This window comes from Pongo pygmaeus, chromosome 15 (assembly GCF_028885625.2).
Source record: "Pongo pygmaeus isolate AG05252 chromosome 15, NHGRI_mPonPyg2-v2.0_pri, whole genome shotgun sequence".
In the NCBI taxonomy this organism is placed as follows: Eukaryota; Metazoa; Chordata; class Mammalia; order Primates; family Hominidae; genus Pongo; species Pongo pygmaeus.
This window is the reverse complement of record NC_072388.2, coordinates 49,687,413-49,713,614: the sequence shown is the minus strand read 5'-3', so window position 1 is coordinate 49,713,614 and position 26,202 is coordinate 49,687,413. Positions and strand designations below refer to the sequence as shown.

The 26,202-nt window shown below is 41.1% G+C and overlaps 1 protein-coding gene across 8 annotated transcripts in view; it reads left to right on the top strand.

Moving 5' to 3' along the window:
* Positions 1 to 26,202, top strand: part of TRIM9 (tripartite motif containing 9) — a 128,479-nt gene that overhangs the window by 61,349 nt on the left and 40,928 nt on the right. For all 8 annotated transcript variants that reach the window (XM_054448188.2, XM_054448182.2, XM_054448189.2 and 5 more), the window contains exons 2-3: positions 17,104 to 17,199; positions 19,503 to 19,625. In XM_054448188.2, the coding sequence (XP_054304163.2) occupies positions 17,104 to 17,199; positions 19,503 to 19,625 (219 nt within the window). The remainder of the gene's footprint in view (positions 1 to 17,103; positions 17,200 to 19,502; positions 19,626 to 26,202) is intronic.

Sequence of the window (26,202 nt, the reverse complement as noted above, 5' to 3'; positions counted from 1 at the left end):
TGATGTTAGGGTGTCAATTTTGGATCTTTCCTGCTTTCTCTTGTGGGCATTTAGTGCTATAAATTTCCCTCTACACACTGCTTTGAATGCATCCCAGAGATTCTGGTATGTTGTGTCTTGGTTCTCGTTGGTTTCAAAGAACATCTTTATTTCTGCCTTCATTTCGTTATGTACCCAGTAGTCATTCAGGAGCAGGTTGTTCAGTTTCCACGTAGTTGAGCGGTTTTGAGTGAGATTCTTAATCCTGAGTTCTAGCTTGATTGCACTGTGATCTGAGAGACAGTTTGTTACAATTTCTGTTCTTTTACATTTATTGAGGAGAGCTTTACTTCCAAGGATATGGTCAATTTTGGAATAGGTGTGGTGTGGTGCTGAAAAAAATGTATATTCTGTTGATTTGGGGTGGAGAGTTCTGTAGATGTCTATTAGGTCTGCTTGGTGCAGAGCTGAGTTCAATTCCTGGGTATCCTTGTTGACTTTCTGTCTCGTTGATCTGTCTAATGTTGACAGTGGGGTGTTAAAGTCTCCCATTATTAATGTGTGGGAGTCTAAGTCTCTTTGTAGGTCACTCAGGACTTGCTTTATGAATCTGGGTGCTCCTGTATTGGGTGCATATATATTTAGGATAGTTAGCTCTTCTTGTTGAATTAATCCCTTTACCATTATGTAATGGCCTTCTTTGTCTCTTTTGATCTTTGTTGGTTTAAAGTCTGTTTTATCAGAGACTAGGATTGCAACCCCTGCCTTTTTTTGTTTTCCATTTGCTTGGTAGATCTTCCTCCATCCTTTTATTTTGAGCCTATGTGTGTCTCTGCACGTGAGATGGGTTTCCTGAATACAGCACACTGATGGGTCTTGAGTCTTTATCCAATTTGCCAGTCTGTGTCTTTTAATTGGACCATTTAGTCCATTTACATTTAAAGTTAATATTGTTATGTGTGAATTTGATCCTGTCATTATGATGTTAGCTCGATGTTTTGCTCGTTAGTTGATGCAGTCTCTTCCTAGTCTCAATGGTCTTTACATTTCGGTATGATTTTGCAGTGGCTGGTACCGGTTGTGCCTTTCCATGTTTAGCGCTTCCTTCAAGAGCTCTTTTAGGGCAGGCCTGGTGGTGACAAAATCTCTCAGCATTTGCTTGTCTGTAAAGTATTTTATTTCTCCTTCACTTATGAAGCTTAGTTTGGCAGGATATGAAATTCTGGGTTGAAAATTCTTTTCTTTAAGAATGTTGAATATTGGCCCCCACTCTCTTCTGGCTTGTAGGGTTTCTGCCGAGAGATCTGCTGTTAGTCTGATGGGCTTCCCTTTGATGGTAACCCGTCCTTTCTCTCTGGGTGCCCTTAACATTTTTTCCTTCATTTCAACTTTGGTGAATCTGACAATTATGTGTCTTGGAGTTGCTCTTCTCGAAGAGTATCTTTGTGGCGTTCTCTGTATTTCCTGAATCTGAATGTTGGCCTGCCTTGCTAGATTGGGGAAGTTCTCCTGGATAATATCCTGCAGAGTGTTTTCCAACTTGTTTCCATTCTCCCCATCACTTTCAGGTACACCAATCAGACGTAGATTTGGTCTTTTCACATAGTCCCACATTTCTTGGAGGCTTTGCTCGTTTCTTTTTATTCTTTTTCCTCTAAACTTCCCTTCTTGCTTCATTTCATTCATTTCATCTTCCAGGGCTGATACCCTTTCTTCCATTTGATCGCATCGGCTCCTGAGGCTTCTGCATTCTTCACGTAGTTCTCGAGCCTTGGTTTTCAGCTCCGTCAGCTCCTTTAAGCACTTCTCTGTATTGGTTATTCTAGTTATACATTCTTCTAAATTTTTTTCAAAGTTTTCAACTTCTTTGCCTTTGGATTGAATATCCTCCCGTAGCTCGGAGTAATTTGATCGTCTGAAGCCTTCTTCTCTCAGCTCGTCAAAGTCATTCTCCGTCCAGCTTTGTTCCGTTGCTGGTGAGGAACTGCGTTCCTTTGGAGGAGGAGAGGTACTCTGGTTTTTAGAGTTTCCAGTTTTTCTGCTCTGTTTTTTCCCCATCTTTGTGGTTTTATCTACTTTTGGTCTTTGATGATGGTGATGTACAGATGGGTTTTTGGTGTGGATGTCCTTTCTGTTAGTTTTCCTTCTAACAGACAGAACCCTCAGCTGCAGGTCTGTTGGAGTACCTGGCCGGCCGTGTGAGGTGTCAGTCTGCCCCTGCTGGGGGGTGCCTCCCAGTTAGGCTGCTCGGGGGTCAGGGGTCAGGGACCCACTTGAGGAGGCAGTCAGCCCGTTCTCAGATCTCCAGCTGCGTGCTGGGAGAACCACTGCTCTCCTCACAGCTGTCAGACAGGGACATTTAAGTCTGCAGAGGTTACTGCTGTCTTTTTGTTTGTCTGTGCCCTGCCCCCAGAGGTGGAGCCTACAGGGGCAGGCAGGCCTCCTTGAGCTGTGGTGGGCTCCACCCAGTTCAAGCTTCCAGGCTGCTTTGTTTACCTAAGCGAGCCTGGGCAATGGCGGGCGCCCCTCCCCCAGCCTCGCTGCCGACTTGCTGCTTGATCTCAGACTGCTGTGCTAGCAATCAGCGAGACTCCGTGGGCGTAGGACCCTCTGAGCCAGGTGCGGGCTATACTCTCCTGGGGCACCGTTTCCTAAGCCCGTCGGAAAAGCACAGTATTCGGGTGGGAGTGGCCCGATTTTCCAGGTGCCGTCTGTCACCCCTGGAAGGGGAACTCCCTGACCCCTTGCGCTTCCCGAGTGAGGCAATGCCTCGCCCCTGCTTCGGCTGGCGCACGGTGCGCTCACCCACTGACCTGCGCCCACTGTCTGGCACTCCCTAGTGAGATGAACACGGTACCTCAGATGGAAATGCAGAAATCACCCGTCTTCTGCGTCGCTCGCGCTGGGAGCTGTAGACCGGAGCTGTTCCTATTCGGCCATCTTGGCTCCTCCCCCGAACTTCATTTAAATACAGCATGTACTATTTGGCTGTGTGGCTTCTTTTGCTCAACATAGTATTTTTAAAAGCACTCACATTTTGCATGTATCATTAGCTTCCACTTTTTTGTTGCTCAGCAGTATCGAATCGCTTGAATACACACGGTTTATTTATGCATGTTACTGTTGGTAGACATCTGAGCTGTTTTCAGCTTGGGGCTATTATAAATAAAACTATTATGAACATCGTATGCAAGTCTTTTGTGGACATATGCTATCATATAGAGTTGGGATATGTTTAACTTTATTAGGAAGAGCCAGTTTTCCCAATTGGTTTTACCATTTTAACTCTCTCACTAGCAACATGTGAGGCTCTAGATGTTCCATGTCCTCACCAGCACTCCAAATTGTCAGTCCACTACTGGGTAGTGGTCTCTCACTTGTGCCCCCTTTGTCTTTAAAGAAGCTGTGCCAATCTTTGCATCGGTGTTGTAAAGGCCTGGTAAGGCCTTCTAAATTCAGATCTCGTGATTAACATTTCCCAGTCATTTCTAATGACCCCATGCCTTTGAGAAAACTGTAGCTTTTTCTAATATAAAGTAAAAGTTTAAATAATCTGATATTTCAGGGGAAGACATTAGCTGATGATCAGAACAGTTAAGCTGGAATGGACCACTTTGGTATCCAAAACATGTATCACTTTAGGCTTCTGAACCGAACAATAGCCACTTGCTCTGAAGAAACCTAAAATCTCCTCCCTGTCCCTACTTTTAAGACGTTATTGAAACTTAGTAGTTGATTCCAGACTGATGGAGAAGCTTCACTCTTGGTGATTGGCAGGAGGGGCTGTTGAACCTGCTCAGTCCCACAGAATTCCTAGTTCATCAGGTGGTCAGATGCTTTACATACTTCACATGTGGATGAAAAGAGCTGAATACCCCATTCTGGTTTCTTAATTCAAACTTGAAATGTATTCACATTGTTGCAGTGGGCCAGATTCTTTCTATTCTTTGTGGTCATTTTGCCTTTCCTCTCTCCAACTCAAAAGGAGACCAGGAGATGCATATTCTGAACAGGTTTACAAAATATCAGGTGAAGCAATCCAACCACCGCCAAAGGTAGTAAGCATACAGCTCTTAACCAACTGCCTTCTCAGGTGTGTTAGGTTTCTATTCCTGCCATGAAACAGTACCAAAAACTTAGCAACTTAAAACAACATAGATTTTTTACCTTGCACTCCTGTAGGTCAGAAGTCCAACAAACAGGGCTGAGTTCCTTTCCAGATGCTCTAAAGGAGAATCCATTTCCTTCCTCCATTTTCAAAACCAGCAATGTGGCTTCTCTCTGATCCTTCTTCTGTCATCACATCTCCTGTGGACCACAGTCAGGAAAGTTCCTCTGCTTTTAAGGACTCGTGTCATTAAATTGGGCCCACCTAGATAATCCAGGATAATCTCTCCATCTCAAGGTCTATAACTTTAATCACATCTGCAAAATCACTGGTTCTGGGGATTCGGGCATGGACATTTTAGAGGACCATTATTTTGCCTACAGCATCAAGAAGCAGAATTCACATGCAGGAGATTGAACCCAGTCACCCTGATTCCATTGGCGGAGCCTGACCCTCAGTGATGCTGCTGAGCCACAGGTGCTCCCTTGAAGTGAACATGTACTAATGCTGCTTAATGATGTACGTGTAACAAGTACGGCTTTTACCCTCCCGAGGCATCCTGCAGGCTAAGGAATAGATGATAACGCCACTGGTTGTATTTATCTTCCAGTAAAGTTTAAAGGCAACTTGTGACTTTAATCTTAGATACAGGAGTTGGTTTCATGTTCTTGAAAAACAATTTTTTTAAAGAGCCAAAGAGACTCTGTGTCTTTATTCCAGTATTAAGTTATACATTTAATTATTAATTAATAATTTCCAAATGAAGTGTGTAACTTAATACTGGAATAAAGACACCCTGAAATTATTGGACGTTCAGAACTTAGTCCACCAGAGCCATCCTGGATGTATGCACTTAAGTGCAAAAAAAGCCCCCTCTTTCTTTTCTGATGTGTTCACTTTTAAAGTGAACACTTTTTGTGAGTTAGCTTTTAAAGTGTATGAGAGACTGGGAGGTTTTTTGTTTTTGTTTTTGTTTTTATCGGGGGTCTAGGTCATGCATGCAGGATAAGGAAAAGGGAAATAATTTTTCCTGTTTTTCCAAGTTCCATCTAAGAATAGTATTCCTAGTGGGAACCATGTTACACTTGGGTTTCCTAGCTAACCTACACAATCATATTAAAAAGCAATACATTTGTATAAAGTGGCTCTCTGTATTAATATCTAGATAATTTATAAATTTAATTTCCTAATTGATCTTGGAGTTATTTAGAATGGTGCTTCTTAATTTCCAAGAGATAGTAACTAGTAAGTAAAGCATTTTGAGGAACGTAGTGAGGTGATGGGGAATCACAGTTATTTAATTTTGACTTAATCATGGACAAATCTTGGTTTACATGCGATGAAAGATAGTAAGGTAACAGTTTGCAAAATGGAGAAGCATAGCAAAATATCCTAATTAACTGGCAATTTGGAATTAAGCTATTAAAGGAAATATAAATCTGTAAAAGGTAAAAAGAAAAAATGGTTTATTACAACTAGGAATATACACAATGTGGATGAAATAAAGCCAACTATGTCAGTTAACACAATAAATGTAGATAGTCCAAATTTCCCTGTGATAAGGGGAAAAACTGTCAGATTAAGTTAAAAACAAATCTAGTTTTAAAATAAATGATGGGCAGTTATACCAGAGAGTGAGAGAGAGGATATACAGTCAGCCCTCTGTATGCATGGGTTCTGCATAAATAGATTCAACCAACACTGGATCGAAAATACTTGAGAAAAAAATAATTGAGCCTGCACTGATCATGTCAAGACTTTTTTCCTTGTCATTATTCCATACATAGTATAGTATAACAATTATTTACATAGTACTTACATTGTATTAGGTATTATAAGTAATCTAGAGATGATTTAGGGTTGTCCAAGGGAGGGAATACTGGCATGGGTTCTTAGTTTGTTTCTGGTTGGGCTGGTAAAGCCCCTTTCCCCATTCCCCTTTTCCACTTATCACTAGAGACAGAAACTGAAATCCATGGCTTCAAGCTGCTAAAAGCCTAAAACAAAACAAAACGAACAATAACAAAATAAGGCGAGTCAGACAAGCTTGAAGTATATACAGTGGTGTGCTGACAGACCGGCTCTCAAAAAAAACAAAAACAAATTCTTATTTGTAGTGTTTGCCAATTTCTATGGTGTAAATACATAGTTGATTTTACACTACCAACATGATGTTGCTAACATGGAAGAGATGTTGGCTTTTTTGTGCAGTGGGCTGGCTCATCAACATGGCAGGTTTTCACTGCAATGAGATGGAAGAGCCACTTTTTGCCTCAGGGCATGGCAAAAAGAAACTGTTGCCTCACACAATATTCATCGTTTCCTGGGGGAAAATTGATTTGCCAAGTCTCTGTGGCTTTTACCTAGAGTGCTGGAGGCAATAGAATTCTTGCAAGCAATTGTGATTGAAGGCATGAAACTAATACAGTGGCAAAGATACAGGCTGTGAAGTCACTACCACTCTGTGCAAGGCTTTGTCAGGGAGCATGCTTTTCTGTGGGTATTCTAAACCATTATATGTGCGTTGTTAGGCAGTTACCAAGTATTTACAACTGAGGATCAAAAATATGCCTTCCTTGGGCTAAGCCTTTGTGTAAATATTGGATTTTACATTCCAGAGATGGACTACAGAATAGATCTCCTTTTTGCACATGCTACCCTCTGTTTTCGAAGAGCCCTAACCAGCAGTCTATGAGTCCTTTTTCCAGAAAGCTGTTTTCTCTACACATCTCTCTGGCTGCCTTCACGTCCACACTGGGCCACCATGTTCTTCCCGGTGGTATAGCATTCTCCTTTGTCTGAAACTACCAGGGAACAGTTTTAAGATAAGCAAAACAGTTTTGAGATCCAATTATTTTCAGTTCTTTAGATAGAAAATTTCAGTTCTACAAATAGTGTTTTTTCACTAAGTAATTTAAAACATGCTATTAGAAATGTATGTATTAAAGTGAAAATCAGATAAATATTTTGCATATAAAAATGATTTGACTGCACTCTTTCAGAGACTCAAATATTAGTGCTAAGAAAGGATAGACTTCTTATTCACCCCTCAAGTTTCCACTTAGATCTATGCAGTCAATAAGGCTTTTTTATTTAAGAAATGACTTTTTATTCTTTATTTCAAAAGCAGAACATTCTCATTTCAGAAAAATCAGAAAATCAAAAGAACTTTAAAAAGAAGGAAAAAAGCCCTGAATTTCACCAAAAATACACTACGAATAGCCTTGATAATTAACCCTTAATGTGTATCCTTTGAAACATCTTATAAATTTATATGGAGATAATGCATGTCTCTATATAACATATGTCAACAAAATTTGTCATGTCATATATCTATTGCTATCTTGAAATCTGTTCTTTTCACTTAATGTGTTATAAATATTTTCCCATATGACTAAATACGTTACTACCCCCTTTCAGTAGTTACATAATACTCAGATAACACTTACTATGTGCCAGGGTGGCCTGCCAGGCTTTATACATATACAACCCAGCAAGATGGGTACTATTATTATTCAAAATTTTTATAGGTGATAGAATAGGACAAGGAAAATTAAGGAAAGGAAAGTTAAGTGGTCCAAAGTCACAAATCTGTTAAGAAACACAGCGGAGATTCAGAACTAGGTAGTTTGGGGCCAGAATCCATGCTATTAACTGCTAAACTGTAGTGTAAGTCACTGTATAGGTCTCTATAATTTATTTAATTAATCTCCTATTTTAAAATAGTTTGTTTCCATCTTGTTGCAAAGAGCTGAAATGAAATTCACATAGCAAAGATTTGAACACATTCTTGATTATTCCTATTTCCCGAGGTGAAACTGTGTTAAACTTTCAAATTTAGAGGATTTAAAAAAATCATACTCCCAAAATGCCCTTCTGAGTGGTCAATCCAACGCACACTCCTGCTGAAGGTGATGAGTGTACTTCTTTCCTGTATGTCACTCTAAATATTTTCATTTGTATTTTGTTTTTGTAATCTGATAAGCAAAGAATGGAATCTCATTTTTTAAAATTTACCTCTTAAAATTATCAGTATGTGGAGGAGAAGGGACCCTTTTTCAAAAACTTCTTATTGCTCTTTTCCTAGTTAAGGCCTAAATTCTCATTGGGTTTATTTGTGAAGCACTTAGAAGTGGTCCTGGCACATAGAGTGCTATCTAAGTGTGTGTTAAACAAATGTGGTTTTTTCTCACTGTTGATGACTGTTTGTAATCAAGGTGGGCTTTACCACCAAGAAGCCTTAGAAGCCAAAAACTGGAAAACAATTCGGAAAATTCAGGTGGCCTGTTGAAGAGGAAGTGAAAAGTCATGGATTACCAGTTTGAAAAGTCATGGATTACCGGTTTTAATAGATTATGATCAGAGCATCTAGTTCACAGAATCTCTATTCTTTAGCATTTATACTTATTTTGTGGACAGATACATGTATATGATAGCTTTTGGTAAACATTCAATGGGTATATTCTCTTCTATATATAATATAAAGAGAATATGTATAATATAAACCTTTGGAATACATTCATATAAATACAACTGAACTTGTTAATTGGATTATTCAGACCACCTGTATTCTTGCTTATTATTTATCTGCTTGATCTATAATATTCTAAAATAAATAGATGATTTCTACAAATAAAAATTTGTTTTGGTTTCTGTTTTTTGAGAGCTGGTTTATCAGCACACCACTGATTCTTGTGACAAAGAGGAAGAGCAAAAGAGCCAGCAGAAAATCACAGTGCCTTTTTAGGCTAAAAAGCAAGCCGTATGGCCAAGGATGACAAGGGGGTAGGGACACATGCTCCATCTGCAGGAGGCACTGCAAGTCATGTGACAAAATGGGACCAGAGCAAATTGTTCTGAACAATACTACAATCTGCCCCACTGTTTGAATAATTGTAATTGACCAAACCCTCAGTCAAGACGTGGTATGACAAAAGTGTTTTCGTGATTTATGTATGTATATTTTAACTTTATTCTTACTATAAAAACATCATTGGGCTAGGCACAGTGGCTCATGCCTGTAATCCCAGCACTTTGGGAGGCCAAGGCAGGTAGATCACAAAGTCAGGAGTTCAAGACCAGCCTGACCAATATGGTGAAACCCCATCTCTACTAAAAATACAAAATTTAGCCAGGTGTGATGGCACACACCTGTAGTCCCAGCTACTCAGGAGGAGGCTGAGGCAGGAGAATTCCGTGAACCCAGGAGGTGGAGGTTGCAGTGAGCTGAGATCATACCACTGCACTCCAGCCTGGGTGACAGAGCGAGACACCATCTCAAATAAATAAATAAATAAATAAAAATAACATTGGTTGAGTATCTCTTATCCAAAATGATTAGGACCAGTAGTGTTTCAGATTTTGAGTTTTGCAGATTCTGGTATATCTACATTATACTTACCAGTGGAGGATCACTAATCCAAAAATCTGAAATCTGAAGTGCTCCAAAATTCAAAACTTTTTGAGTGCTGACAAGGTGCTCAAAGGAAATGTTCATTGAAATGTTTCAGATTTTGGATTTTCAGAACAGGGATATTCAACCTGTACTACTTATTGAATTTTAACAATATGCTAGGCATTGTGTATAACTTTATATACATGATTTCATGTAATCCTCCTGGTAGTCCTATGATGTAGGTTCTTATTATCCCCATGTTGCAGATAAGGAAACTGAAGCTTAGTATTTTAGACTGGGTTCCCTGGACACAGACTCTGAGAGATAGTTAGTTGTTGTGTGCTCTTGGTAGATCCACCTGGAAGTGAGGAAGCCAGGATTGAACTGAGGCTGAAGCTAACCTGCAATGGCTTCAACCAATCCTACTACAAGTTCTAGATCTGGGATGGTTCTTCAGGTTGTCCAAAATTGAAGCAAGGGGGCCCCAGCCATTCACTTGCCATGGGACATCCCCAGAAGGGGACATAGCTTTCAGTAAGGCAGTTAGTTCCCTGTGGCCAAGAGCAATTCCTAGTGTAATCTATCAACAGCTGATATTCCCTGAAGCTTGGGAGAAGGATGCATAGTCTTTGAGAGAATATTCTGGGTAGAGCACCACAGTATTCACTACAGTTAGGTAATAGGTCCATGATCACACAACTAGTGAAATGCCACCACTGAAACTCAAGTCCGTCTGACTTTGAAGTCTATCCTGTTAACTCCAATGCCATGTTGGTCCCCATTGCTCTGTCTGGCTCAGTTCCTACTATCTGATGGAATAATGGCATGTCTGATACATTTTTTATGGTTCAAAGAATGAAGCAGCATGTTTAGACTTAAATTATTATTTAAAAGGAGGTAAATGTCACTATGCATATGCTTTTGGTGTGAATATTTGTGTGCTTGGGCATGCAAGTCTAACAACGAAGAATGGAAAAGGGGATTCTATGTAACAGTGTGTTGGAATACAAGCACAGAGTCCTCCTCCTTTCTGCCCTCCACACAGCTCATAGAGTCAGGTTCATAATTAAAATGGTGAGATTTATTTAGTATATGAGAGATGTGCTGGCTTAGATGGAGGAATTTGCATCTTTAGTGATGTGCTCCCTCACTTATCCTTCAAGCTAACCTTTGCCTGCTGAAGGGTCAGCTCATTGCCCAGAGATTGCCCTGCTCTCTCTGGGTCAGCGGCAGGGCTAGCAACTGTCACTAACTAGCTGGACACTAGTTAAAGTCGTAAGGAAAGATTTTAATGTGTAAAAAGGACAGATTTTAATCAGTATACTATTGCAACAGGGAAAAGAGTACATCATGAACTGAACTCAACTTCGATTTGTACAGAGGTGACTGGGCACTTTACAAGGGGAACGAGGGAATAGGAAAGGGGTTGAGCAGGGGCTCAGAGTCACAGAAGTGAAAAAATTCCAAAAATCAGGCAGGAGAAAATCGGTCCGTATGAAATCCATCTGGGTTTGCTAACTTGTGCTTATTGAAGTTAGACCCCTACCCTCTCACAGAGACTGGCAGATAGAGTCCCTTTCTTCAGGTGTTCAATGGAACAACATCAAATTCTTTTGGCAGCCTTGAATTTTCTCAGACAAGTACTTTAAGGGAGGCTGGGGTCATCTTAGGAATTCAGCCTTGAGCTGTTAGAAACTGTGTTAGTGTTTCTTCAAGTCTTTATAGGCCAAGGTTGAGGGCTCAGAGGACCCTGGCTATAACTTGGTCAAGGATAGAATCAATCTTTCTTTCTTTTCTTTTCTTTTCTTTTCTCTCTTTTTTTTTTTTTTGGAAAGAGTTTCATTCTTGTTGCCCAGGCTGGAGTGCAATGGTGCAATCTCAGCTCACTGCATCCTCCACGTCTCAGGTTCAAGCGATTTTCATGCCTAAGCCTACTGAGTAGCTGGAGTTACAGGCGCACACCACCACGCCTGGCTAATTTTTTGTATTTTTAGTAGAGACAAGGTTTCACCATGTTGGCCAAGCTGATCTTGAACTCCTGGCCTCAAGTGATCTGCCCGCCTTGGCCTCCCAAAGTGCTGGGATTACAAGCATGAGCCACCACGCCCGGCCTCGAATCTTTCTTACAACCAATTAACAATAAGCAGCAGTTTAATGGAGCAAATCCCTACCCATAAGATTCCTCTGATACCAGCCTTGCCCAAAGCCAAGAGCCTCCCCCAAAGCCAAGAGCCTCCCCATACTCCACTGATGACATATCTCACATACAATCACATACATACACATACACATTCTTACATACTTACACACTCTTAAACTCACATTCTTACCCACATACACATAGACTTTCACACACTCAAATGCATATGCACACTCATACACACACACACCATATGCACACTCATACACACACACACATCCTTTGTCCCTATACTGTGTGCTTCCATTCCCATGCCCAGCTACTCTTTTGCAAATCATAGCCTGTTCACTGCGCCAGCCCTTTGCTGGGCTTAGAGATAAGTTGGCATCTCCAGACCAGCTGGTCTTGGAGGATTCCTCTCCATCTGACTATAGTGAACTGGGGTTGGGGTATATCCAGGATCTTCCAGCACCAGAGAAACCGGAGAAGGGATCCAGTCTTGCAGGCACTAAAGGTTCAAGCAGGAGGAATAGAAATGTTTCCTAGAAGAGGAATCAGGACCCTTAGACAGCTCAGCTTGATGGTTCCCCAAGTACCAGTCACTCTGTGAGGTCTCCTTCCTTTACTTAATTCCCACTTCACCCAATCTCTGCCCAAGGTCTTAGGCCAGTAGTTGACAAAGTTGTCAGTGGACCTGAATCCAAAGCTTCTTCCCTCCTCCATGAGACTCCTCTCTTAGGGGACTTTTTCAAATTCACCAGAAAACTTCATGCAGGAAAAAAGTGGAATGTTTCATAGGTTAACTAGTCATGCTGTAATTTACATACTATCTGGCTGCTAAGCATAATCAGACCGCCTCATAATCAATCATAGTCATCCTCTCACCTTCTCTGGTTGTACATGCTGTCACCATGGATTAAACAATTAAACAATTGTTTTGGCCTGTGAGGGTGAGAGAATTCTCTTTTTTTGGGAGGCTGGAGCAAAGAGCATGAGTTTGCCATCAGATGAGGGTCTGTGTTCCAGCTGTTCTGTATGTGAGTGGTGTAACCTTCACTCAGGGGTATCCTCTCGGCACCTCTGCAAAATGGCAGGGAGGTGATTGGGATTGCATTGAAAGCACCCATCAGAGTTCCTGGCTCATAAGAAATGACCAATGTATTACAATTATTAGAATTTCTTGCTTACAATTATTAGAATTTCTTGCTTACACTTTTTGATTGTACTATGTCTGTAATGTACTGAGTAACCGACAATGAGTAATTGCTGAGCAATGTGACCCAGAGATCAATATTTCATTAGAAAAACTGTTGTTCTCCTTGGCAGCCTTCCCTCAAAGTCCCATTGCATCAATGATCACTTTTTTCCTGAGTGTTGTGTTTACCTTTGTACCTGGGAAGGAGCAGGAGTGGGCTTTGGCTCCTGGGCCCAGTGGTGTTGCGGAGCCTGAATGGCATGCACTGTGACACAGCACCGGAAGGTGCCCCATGCCCGGGGAGGCAGCTGGGTTGTTTTCTGAGCCATCAAGCTGCCAGTGCTTGTTTGCCGCCTCATCTGTTTTGTACCAACTCTTCGAGTGACCCTTTTGACCCATCCTGTGCCTGTAACTTCAGATCCGAGACAGCCAGAAAGCTTCTTTTCATTTGTCCCAGTTTATCTCTATCCAATATTTGTGGTGAATTGAGGGGAAAAGGCCACGTGGAGAACGTTTATGGTGGGAAATGGAAAGAAGACACTGTCTTCTGCCTGGGCACGCTCAGCAGCTTGGGCAAGTGAGGCATCGGGTGGAATGGATTGAATTGCATTACCCGTTTGCTGAGTGTGAGAAGTAGGTCCTGAAACGTCCTCCACAGTCACTCCCAGGGTAAGTGCCTGATCTCTCCCTCCTGGGGAGGCAAGGAGAGCCAGGCTCAGGGTGGAAGCTGAGAACGAAAGCCACGCAAGGAGGGAAGGAGGAGGCAGAGTTCTTTGTTTCTCTCCTTCAGGCTTGAACAACTTGTCATCTTTCTGGGAGACCTCGGTGATTCTCTGCATGTTCCCAGCCAAGAACAACTTGACTGGAGATCAGGGCTTCAGCTGCATCATTTTTCTCCTCTCATTCACCTTCAGATCGTGACACCTTTTCAGTAACCTAGAAAACAAATATCCAAGAAATCTGAATGTCACTGCTTAGGCATTGTAAACAGCTTTAGAACGTACGTTTCTCCCTTAAATGACTGCTTGTACCGCCAAAGATGCTGTGATGAAAACACATACTACATATTTGCATCTTCATTGTTCTGGTCATAAATTTCCAGCACTGCTCTGTGGTCCTGAATACAGAACATCTTTGTTAGCACAGAGTAGGAATTTAAATGCATCTGGGAGACAAAATCAGTCAATAATAATGTTCTTCTACATCAGATGGAGCTTATAAATGTGATCAAAATACCATCCTATAAAAACAATGTGCATATAAATCCTTACAATAAGAGCACATTCTAGTGATAGTTTTCCAGGATTTTTCATTGTCTCCTCAATTTCTACAAGTGGACAAAGCTTAAGAGAATGATTTCTAGATCTTTATCTTATAATGCAATTGTTTATCAAATACCAGAACAATCATCAGCCGGGTAGAAGGCATTCTTGGGACGGACCATAAACACAAAGAGGAAATTGGAAATAAATTGATTTTTGCAGTTCACTTATTGCTTTGTCATATAAAATCCTGGGACTAGATGGGGCCAGAACTCTTTGTCTACTACTAGGAATGATTGTATTTCTAAGTATACAGCAACAACTGGTCAAAAAATCTTTATGGGTATCAAGTCTGTCTTATACAGACACAATTAGTTGCAAGGTTGGAATACAAGACACCAGGCAGCTTCACTTCTGTGTAACCAAATCAATTTTGCTTCTGTACTGAAACATCTAAGTGTGGTTACTAAACATAGGTTATAATAAAAAGAGGAAGAAAACTATGGTAGTCCAGCACACTTTTACTCATTCAGGAAAAAAAAAAAAGATATGAGTTCTAAAGTAACAATGAAAAAAAATTTCTTCTTTAAAATATGTCTCTCATATTATTGCCTGCTCTTCCAAATGAGACCGTTTTTCCCTCCTTTAGCCCTTGGGCTCCTGGAAATATTAATAGTTATTAAGGAGAAACTTTTACTCCAAATAATGTTGTAGCTGAGACCCAATCATAAAGAATTTTGCAACTGTAGGCTCACTTTGAGCTTTATCTTACTCAGTTGTGTTGGTCTTGCCTCTTGGAGCCTGAATACATAGAGCAAAGTACAGGTGATCAAAAATGTTCTCCAACAGACCCTGTTCCAGGAATCTGCCCTGCGAATCCCTCCAGTCAGCAGGTGTTTGTGTGAGCAAGAATGAAGAAAACAAATATGAGTTAACAGCTGGTCGGGCGCGGTGGCTCACACCTGTAATCCCAGCACTTTGGGAGGTCGAGGTGGGCAGATCACCTGAGGTCAGCAGTTCAAGACTAGCCTGGCTAACATGGAGAAACCCCATCTCTACTAAAAATATGAAAGTTGGCTCTGTGTGGTGGTGCACGGCTGTAATCCCAGCTATTCGGGAGGCTGAGGCAGGAGAATTGCTTGAACCTGGGAGGCAGAGATTGCAGTGAGCCAAGATCACACCATTGCACTTCAGCCTGGGTGAGAGAGTGAGACTCTGTCTCAAAAAAAAAAAAAAAGTTAACAGCCAACATTTATTAAGCACGCATCATGCACTGTGCACCAGTAGGGTAGTAGGGTTCTGGGCTTTAGATATAGTATCTTATGCAATGCCCACAAAACCCAAGAATAGTATTCTTCCTCTGATTTTATGGATGAGGTAAAACTACGTATGAAGGGTTGAACAGCCAGTAACTGGCGGCATTTCTGAATTCAGAATTGTTCCCTTAACTAGCAGGAGCTTTCACATTGATTAATGCATTCAACCCTCACAATAACCAACTACAAAGTATTACTATTCTTCCCACCTTTTCCATTGGAGTAATTCAGACAAAGGTAACTTTCTCAAGGTCACACTTATAGGGGATAGAGCGAGAATCTGCACCCTTTCAAAGCCTATATTCTTTCTACCATCCCACATTGCCTCAACCAAGCATTTGGTATGCATATTTTTAGAAAGTCAGTGCCCAACTTTGTATTTAAAAGACAAATATAAGAGAAAAGCATTCACAGCACCAAGAGATATAATTTTAAGGTTCTGTCCTTTTACAGAAAGGAAAGGGTAGATGAATCATTGTGTTGGCAAGGAGAATAGGCTTTAGTTTGCAAGGAAGACAGTGCAGGAAAGGGAGTCTGTCTCTGTACCTGAGGTATGGAAGGGTATACCCAGACTGCTAGGAGGGGAAGGAATTTGTATCAAGTACAGTGATACTTGATATAAATTCCTGCTAGCAATAGAAAACTCCAGAACAGTGACTTAAATAGGAGTTAATTTTTATGGCATAACAAGAAAGCTAGTGGTGAAGGTTTCAGGTGTTGGCTCAGCTGCTCAAAGATGCTATCAGAACCTGGCTCCTTCCCCTCCCATCCCTCCACCCATAACCTATTGGCCTTCTCCTCATGTGAGCCAGAAGATATCACATCCATCCTAAAGTCAGGAAACACAGGGTAGAGGCTGCATCAATCACAGTGGTTCTGTATCAGCAGAAAAGCAAAAGCTTTCTCAGACCCCACCAGTTCCCAGCAGACTCCACTTAGGTCTCGTCCATCAGGATTGTGTACCACGGCCTCCCCAGCGGACGAGGAGGCTGGAAGAGCAAGTACCTACCTGGACACCTTGCCAACCCAGCAGAACTGCCTCCTCATATAGATGGGGTGGTGTGGGAAGAAAGAAAGAGAGTAAGCCTTGGTGTCGGAGGCTAGTGTGGAGAGGACACAAATGTGCTAGGGCAGCAGGGCTGTATTTGGGAGAAGGAAGAGGACACGGATGAGGCGGGAGTGGAATGTCATCCTGCCTTTTGAATTTGTGATTATATTTAAGTGGCCCCAGAGGATCACACCAGTACCTACCTACCCCTTCCTTCATCCTGTTCTTGACTCTCTTTATTTTTTCTGCCCTAATCCCAGACCAATAGCCCTTTGAGCTAAGTAAAAGAATTAGATCATCTGACTCACTATTTTGTTTTGCTTTTTTAGTCCTTAGCAAATAATATGTATTCAATAAATGATTGTTTAATCAATGAAGGAGGAGATGAATAAATTCTAGGTTGATATCGGCTGGTGAGGGCCTTTGACTGCTGTGGCCAGAAGTGTTCACTGCTTCCAAGGAGAAACTACTCAGGAGCACAGGGAGTTTCGACACCAGAATCTACCTGTACAAATGCCAGCAAAAAGGTCCAACCTCAGACAAGAGGAATGTGAGGAGGTTGATGACTCTTCAGTTTTGAGTCTCGCTGAAAACACCTGTGTGGCCTTGTTGGTGTGTCCTGTGATTACAGCTCCATGGCTTCCTTCTTTGTCTTTGCAGAGCCAGCTCTCCCAGGCGCTGAACGGACTGTCAGACAGGGCCAAAGAAGCTAAGGAGTTTCTGGTACAGCTCCGCAACATGGTCCAGCAGATCCAGGTATGGGTGTTACCTGGGACGCAAGGAAACCCGCGGGTTAATATGTAACTGTGTGGCGGGAGAGTTTCCTTCTCCTCTTTTATTTTTATGTGTTGTGGGAAAATTCCTATTTTGTTGTTGTTGTTGTTCTTTACATACAAACACACATAGAGATCAACTTCAAACATACCCCTTCTTAAGGTAGTTACTTTTTGCCAACAGGCTGGAAACACAGCCTGATTTTCCAACTGGTTCCTGTCTTCCACACTGAGGTCCTAATTCTCTACTACTGAATATTCAGAAAGAGGCCTATTTCTTTGTAAATTCAGGGTCCTTATTGCTGAGTTGTAAAACCCTGTAGGTTTCCAAAACACCTTGTAATAATTGTATCATTTAATGGTAACAGATCACAGTTTTCTCTTCTTTTCTTCCTGCCTTCCTTTTTTTTCTTTTTCATTCCTCCCTTGTTCCTTCTTCCTCTTTTTTCTTCTTCCCTTTCTGCCGTTCTTTCCTCCTGTCTTCCTCCCTGACCCACAATAATGCATCTCCTCTGCTTAGACATTTAAATATTTTTCAACCATGATCCCCTGGCAACTATAATTTCAGATTGCTTTATCTAGACACAATGACCAGCAATTCAACCAGCATTTAAGAGCTCATAAATTCTCCACTATAGCTGAAGGAGAAAAACCATAAACTGTATAAGACACTAAAATAATGACCCTCTGTACTGTTTAGCATTGTTATGTTTTGAGGTTTGCCTCACAGAAATAACCTTAGTTCTGACCTCCAGTAAATTGACTAAGTTCATATTTAACCATGTCAAGGCAGAAATGGATTTTTAAATGTAAGCCACCCTTTCAAAGAATTACACACTGATTTCTTTGCCTTTTTTTTTGGCACACATGCCCATGTTAAACTTTTGATTCCCTAACAGCCTAGCAGTTTTGTATACTTCCTTCTGTTTTCCAAAGCAATAGAGTTTATCAATCAGTTCTTTCTTTACTCTGCTGGCATAAAATGTGCAGCCCCAGGCTTGCCTCTGCCCGGGCCTCTTCATCAGAGCAAAGCTTTCTTTCTGCTCTAAATCAGTGACAGAGCTTACAAGGAGAAGGTTTCCCCTCACCCCACCCTCCAATATTACCCTGCATGTGGCGTAGAGAGCTCTTAAATGATGTTTTCCAAGGGCCTTCTCTGAGAGTTCAAAAGCAATTGCCGTGAAAGCCAAAATTTAGCATTGCTCAAGCAATTACTAATGCATTCCTTATACAAAGACCTTGCATTTGAAAACAATTACTAAACGCCTACCAGTTGATTATTATGTAAAGAGACACAGTTCTTTATGACTTTGGTAATACATTAGAATTTGTGCCTTAAATAAATTAAAATTGTGCCTTTCTTGCCAGCCCCAAAAGTTTACAGTTTACTCAACTGGGTGGTGTTTTTTAAGTACTACTAATGTATATGTGAGTATTTAGCTTTCGTTTACTGTAAATTACTTTTTTTCAGATTATGGTTTAAGAATCAGAATTGCATATATTACTCATTGAAAGGCTTATCCTTAATAACTGCGTATAACTCATTGAAAGAATTGCTTAAAATAAATGTCTATGGCATGTACAGATTTAAATCAAATAAAAGTGTTATATCCAGCATTTAATTTAAACATCATAGGGAAGCTATAATTCATTTAGTATGAAGTTGTCTTTCCCCTGCAAGGTGTTGGGTCATATCTGATTTTTATGGCAGGGTGATCCCTGTTACACACATTGATTGTTTTTATCTGCCTACTATTTGCTTTCCTTAATGAAAGAGGCAAGTACTTTTACCCATTATTCTCGTATCTTATAAACTTCTGTTCTCATTAGATTATTGTTAATATTGAAGACCAGTGCCATCCTTTTTCTTCTTTATTCCTTTGAATTTAATGATTTCTCGTGCCTCAGCAATGCCCCACTCCCTCCTCTTTGCCTTTTTGAATGCCAGCTTCCACTATACATAGCTGGACATATGTGGCCCTCAAAAACATTCATACACAACTCTATGAACTAAAGCTTTGTTTTGCTTAATAAAATTCAAATTGTGGAGATGATTTCCTTTTGATAAATTTAAGTGATAAATACTTACCCTTTTTAATCTAAATTTAAAGCAAAACATGACCACTGTAGAATAAAGTTTATCCAGTTATTTTTTAAAAATTACCAAATGTGCATTGTGGACAGAGTTCCTTTTCATTCCCTTCAGCAGAATGGGGGAGCTCTGTTTTCTCTGGCAGTCTGGGGCACCCAGCACCTTGCAGTTGAGAAATGTGCTCTGTTACACAGGAGAACAGTGTGGAGTTTGAAGCCTGTCTGGTGGCCCAATGTGATGCCCTCATCGATGCCCTCAACAGAAGAAAAGCCCAGCTGCTGGCCCGCGTCAACAAGGAGCATGAGCACAAGCTGAAGGTGAGTGCAGCATCATGGGAAGAGCAGAAAGCCAACAAGCCAGGCTCCCGAGGGGCATGATGGACAGGCTGGGAGAATTCCTTCCCGTGGACAGGAGGAGAGGATGCCCACAGCCTTGGGTAGCCAGTGGTCTGGCCAGAAAGGAGCAGACACATCCCTTCATTCACTACCTACTCCTTCATTTGCCCAAATAATGTTTGTTGAGTGACTTTTCTCGGCCAGGAACTGCTATGGACACAGGAATAATAAATAAATCAAAATTCTTGCCTTCATGGGACTTATATTCTATCAAGAGGGATAAATAATAAGCAAGATAAGTGTCTTCCTCCATCTTATGTTGATATAACAGAATCCCACAGACTGGGTGATTATAAATAATAGAATTATATTTAGCTCATGGTTCTGAAGACGGGGAAGTCCAAAAGCATGGTGTTGGCTTCTGGTGAGGGCCTTCATGCTGCATCATCCCATGGAGAAGGCAGAAGGACAGGCGAGCATGGGAAACGAGAGGATAAGGGCCAAACTTCAACCTTTTATTGGGAGCCCATTCCCATGATAATTAACCCACTCCCAAGATAATAGCATTCATCCATTCATGAAGGCAGGGGCCTCATGTCCTAATCACTCCTTAAAGGCTCCACCTCTTAATACTTTTATAATGGCAATTAAATTTCAACATGGGTTTTGGAAGAGATATTCAAACCATAGCAATAAGTAAGTAAAATATGGAGTATATTCGTAAAAAGTGCAAGAAAAATTCTAAAAGTAGGAAAAGAGGATGGTGAGTACTGGGGATGGGGGTGGAAATTTTGGATAGGGTGGCCATACAGATGCAAAAATGTTTTTGAATTGAAAAATAGAATCTGTGCTTTCTAGAAAATGAACATGATTTGTCTTAACTTCTCAAGTGAACTTTACAGTTGGAAGCTGTAAAGAATTTTGTCATGACATGGTGGAATCAATTGGCTATTAGAATGAGACCCTATTGGCAGGACTGGTCCTCCAGGAGACATCTGATATTCCATCTATCACCCAATTGGTGCAGGGAAACAAGATGTGAGAGGAAGGATGAATGGATGGGAAGAGCAAACCAGAAGGGGTCCAGCAGTAGACAATCAGCTGAGGCCCACACATGTGGCCAGCAGGCTTCAGAGTGGCTACTGGCGGGTGGTGGGTATGTGGTGTGCAGTGTTGGTATGGCATCAGGATGAAGGGAGAAATGAGGTCTGATCTTACGCTCATAGTGCTGGGCAGGGGAGCAGGAGGAGGGAGGGACATGAAGGTGGCTCAGAAGGAGTCCTGCCCTTACGGAGTTTACAGTTCGATGGAAGAGATAAGCTATACCCACAGCTGACTCCAACACAGGTACAGAGTGGGCTTCCAGGAGAGAGGTGCCCAATGTCATAGAAGTTGTGACAGGGCAAAATTACTTGCAGTTAAAACGGTCACAGAGTACCTCAAGAGCTGGCACCTGAGCAGTCCAAATTGTAGGAAGTGTGTGTTAATGACCACTTACATTCCTACCTGCAGGAATCGGCAAAGCTGTCAGGGAAGAAGTGGGTGATTAGTACATGCACACTGTGGTCTTGTTCCATCTGGTTAGGCCTGAGGACCAATGGATGTTTTCTGTATCCAGCATCTGGCCTAACATTGCTAAAAAACTGTCACTATAGCCCTTCAGTCTGAGCACCCTTCAGAAACCCAAAAGTTTTATTGTTATAGCAGTCCTCAAAATATCATTTGAATCACATAGAACTGTATAAAATAAAACCACAAATGTCTTTGGGAAATGAAACTGAACAGTTTTCCCCGCTAAATAGTGGAACAACTATTTAAGTACTTAGCCATAACATTTTAACTTTCTTTTTAATGGAAATATCTTTTTTGAAACATTGCAAACACTTCCTGGCACTTTTTAACAGAATATGGTGAACAGTTTGCGACAGTCACATGGTGATGGTAGGGCAACTCCAGCCTTTCTATATGGGAGAGACATAAAGGCAGCAACCTGGAGGGGAGGGGGACTTTTTTGCTGATTGAGAATGCATCATTTATCCCTATCAAAGAATGGCAGAAGGCATGAGAAGCCCCGTTGCCCTCCTGCTTAGTGCTGCCTCTGCAGAACAGGACTGTGTGAAAATCATTTAAGGACTGTGCTGTGGCTGCAGATGTCATTGCCCAGGAATGGCTTTCACGCATCGCTGGGATGCCACATCGCGTGACTATGTCCTCTTCCCTCCTCTGATGGTCCATCTGTACTGGCTAGGCTGCCCCAGCAGGGAATGCGGATGCATTTGGGGACTGCTGAGCAGAGGCAGCTGCCTGCCCTCATTCCACCCTGCCCAGGCTGGAGTTTCCTGCCCAGACCTCAAAGGACTACAGAAACCAGAGACAGGTGGCTGGCTGTCCCCCAGAGCAGCAAAGCTGTTCTGTCTTCTATCTCGAGTGATTTGTTTTTCTGCTGTTTTCAGCTGATTATATCTGTCATTGCTTCCAAAAACAGCCACCAGTGCCACTCACGCTGTCATGACCACTGATACAGGCCTCCACGGCTTGCTCGCTCTCCTTCTCTCCCCCTGCCTTTTCCCTTTCTTGTCACTCTTGTTGCTACTCAGATTTGTGAGAAAAAACTGGCCTTTTATAGACATCACTTGCCAAGCACAGTACTTCTTTCTATCTTTGTTGGCTAACCCATCACTCACTGTCCTACAGGGGTAATCTTATGTTCTTCCGCTTCCCTTTGGCTGAGTTCTCTGAGGGCCTGCTTTTTGCTGACAAAGAGAGGAGTTGTGTGTGTATTTTTCGGGCAACTCTCTCTCCTTGAGCAATCCAAAAAACTAGGGATGCTGGAAAGTGAGTGTGTACTTACACAGTCTTTATAATCTACTCATGTCCCTCTCTGAAAGCACTGATTGCTTGAACAGATTTAATAGTTCTGGTTCTGAGGCAAGATAGAACTGAGTGGTAAAGAGCCCAGGTTCTGTGTCATAGAGGCTGGGGTGAGAGGACACACTTTCTCATTTACTAGGTTTCTCATCTTGAGCAAGTCTGTGGCTCAAAAGTTTATTTCATCTGTGTGTAAAATAAGGCTGGAAGTGGTACCTCATAGGGCATTACAAAACACTTAGCACAATCTTTAATGTATATTAACTGTTATTGTTGTGATTGAGAAAGAATGACTGGAAATATGGTTTCATTCGACACCCTGAAGAAGAGTTTCCAGGGGCTTGTTTTCTATGATACCATAATTCATAGCCTAGAATTAGTTCATACGCTGGTGTTATTATCCATGAACCTGGGAGATTCTTTAATGGCATGAATTCATAATTGATCATTGTATAAAATAGTTCACAAAGTTTGGTGAGCTAAAAAAAAAAGCAAAAAAGCTTTTGAGACATATGCAGATGTGGACATGTTTGAGGAAAACTGTTTGAAATGTAAATTATAGTTAATACTACTCTGTGGTTTGATAAAATGCTGGGAGCCAAATATCTATTTTCAGAATGTGGTGAACTAATGCGAATGTCAGAAAGCTACTGAGGGAAGAAGTGTTTTTGAGCTTCCAATAAAAATATTACTAACTCATATTTGGAACTACTTGGGCAGTATTCCAACAGTCAGCAGAGCACACTGGACCTCCAGGTTTCTTGTCTTGGTCTGTCCATTGTGTTAACATCCTTCCCAGGTCTGCTTTAGCTGAAGAAAGCCTTACATTTCCTATCTGTGCTCCTCACAGGGAATTTATGCCAACATTTAAACTAAATTGTGCCATTAATGAGATCTGTGCTTTCTTCAGAAACTTTACATGTGCCACTTTCTCTTGATAAGCCCAAAGACATATCTGAAAATTATTTTTGTTTATGTAACATTCACAATTTGACATAACCCTAAAATTGTCTTAAATGTGTTCTCTCTAATATTTTAGAATGAATTCACACATTGAATAGTAAGAGGCGATATGTATTTTCTTGATTGCCTTTGAACTCTAAGATAATCTGAAAGAAAAAAATGTTACAGTTATTCCAAATGATTCTGGGGAAAAATTCTAGTTTTCAGTTTCCATGTGTGGTTGGTAAATTTAACATACCAACAAAAGTACTCAGCAAGGATGCTGAGGGCTGATGATAAAGCTTACCATGTTATGCAGTCTTCATATTAATATTTACTGAGGGCCTCCATGTGCCAATTGTAGTTATCTGTAGAATGCTTGATTTTGAGGCCTAGTGTAATCTTTGAGTTTTGTTAGAATAATTATCATTATTTTCACCATTATCTTTGTTATTATTTACCATGTATTGCCTGTTATGATCCCAATATGTTTGCCAAAAATTAATTATATCGCATATTAAGAACACAAATTTACATTACGGGTATTATTGGCATATGAACTGCTTACTGCAGCTATTTTGCCATCGTTTTATGACAGGCAAATAATCCTTTGATTCAGATGAGAGAGAGGAAAGAAAGAAAGAAAGGGGGGAGGGAGGAAGGAAAGAAGGAAAGAAAAAAGGGAGGGAGGAAGGAAGGAAGGAAGGCAGGCAGGCAGGCCATCCCAGCTCACAAAAAAATTAAAAATAATTAGATACTATTTGACTGGCTACAGTCATTACTAGAAAGAAAAAGCAACTAATTCAAGCCAAGAACCACCTCAATCCCTATAAAACTAATGACAAAGAACTCAGTTATTCCATTACAATGAAGACATTTGGAAAAATTAGGCACACTGGAACAACTTGAAGCCTTCAACTGCCCTCAGCAGAAGTCTGTAGAAGCCAATTCTAATTATTTAAACCACAATTATGATTGATTACAAGCCCATCATGAATGATGAATTCCTTTCAGAGTTTCATTTGGCATATTTTGCAGTCTTCTGCTTCCCACCACACAGGAGCAAAAATCACGAGAGAGACTGTATGGGATAGGGTGCCCAGGCTACCCATGGAATCATGAGGAAGCCCCATACACAGCTGGAGTTCCTCTAGGTTAGAAGTCACACCCCTGAACAGCCCCCTACTCACTTTGGCAATGCCAATCAAAGTCAGTCTCAGAGCTTCCTTAGTACTCTTTGCTTCAACCCAGATACGGGTGACACCTCTTACCTCCAGAAGGCACCTAACTCATACTTTGAGGAGATGGAGTAATCCACTATACCTTGCTACACTTCACATGCTACAAAACATCATACTGCTTCACTCTTATTGCAACCCACCTTCAGTGGTAAATGTTCTCCTGTGTGGTTGGGACTGCCCAATATGCTTCTCTCTCCCAATGTCTTGAATTTCTTCTTTCATTAACTTCTCTGTACGAGGATACAGTATTCTATACATTAAGAGCATGCTTTGCATATTCCACTCCATGTTTAGTGGTAAGGCATTGGTGATACTCACACTTCTAGAATAGAAACTTCACAGCTTTACTGTTAAAAATCTCAAGACTTCCTAAAAACAGGTGTGTGTTTTATTTAAAGGCCTAAATGATCCTTTTCTTGATTAAAAACTCAAAGCCTCAGACTTGCCTTTGAAGTGATTAGTTGCCAGTGTGGGTAAATTAATAACATTAGTATAGAAGGTGGTATCAAGAGAACGGGGAAAATATTTGCCTTAAACTATGAGGGAGAGTGGTGGCATGTGAGAAATTTAAAATGCTCTTTTTTAAGTTAAATGCTGTAAGTTTTAGTGAATGTGACAATGAAATGGTAGATAATGTTCTACTCTTGGAAAAAACAGGAGAATTCTTTATTTTACCAGAAAGATCTAACAGCCAAAGCACTTCACCTTTAATTCACACAGTTAATTCAAAGCATCAGTTGGTCATCATGCTTTAGGACATGATGGGACACATAGAAACTCCCTCCTGATCAAAAGGACGCATGGAGAACAAACACTTCAAGCTTACATCTTAAAAGTACAGTCAGCCCTCCATATCCATGGGTTTTGCATCCATGAATTCAACCAACAATGGATTGAAAATATTTGAAAACGAAAGTCTCTCCTGCACATGTACAGACTTTTTTCTTATTATTCCTTAAACCACTGGTCCCCAACCTCTTCAGCACCAGGGACCAGTTTCATGGAAGATAGTTGTCTTCCATAGAGTACAATTGTCTCCTCAGTATCTGTGGGGGATTGATTCCACGATTCCCTGCAGATACCAAAATCCACAGATGCTCAAATCCCTGATATAAAATGGCATAGTATCATTAATGTTATTATGTTATTAGTAATAATTAATATTATGTTATTAGTAATAATATTAATGTTAATAATAACATAATTAATGTTATTGTGTTATTAATAATATGTTATTATTAATATTATTATTAGAGAGAGAGCTGCAGGGGGGTGGGGGGGTGGGGGGGAATGGTTCTGGGTTGAAACTGTTCCACCTCAGATCATCAGGCATTAGATTCTCATAAGGAGCAGGCACCCTAGATCCCTTGCATTCACAGTTCACAATAGGGTTCCTGCTCCTATGAGAATCTAATGCCACTGCTGATCTGAAAGGAGATGGCCTGCCGCTCACCTCCTGCTGTGCAGCCCCGTTCCTAACAGGCCACAGACCAGTGCCAGTCCACGGC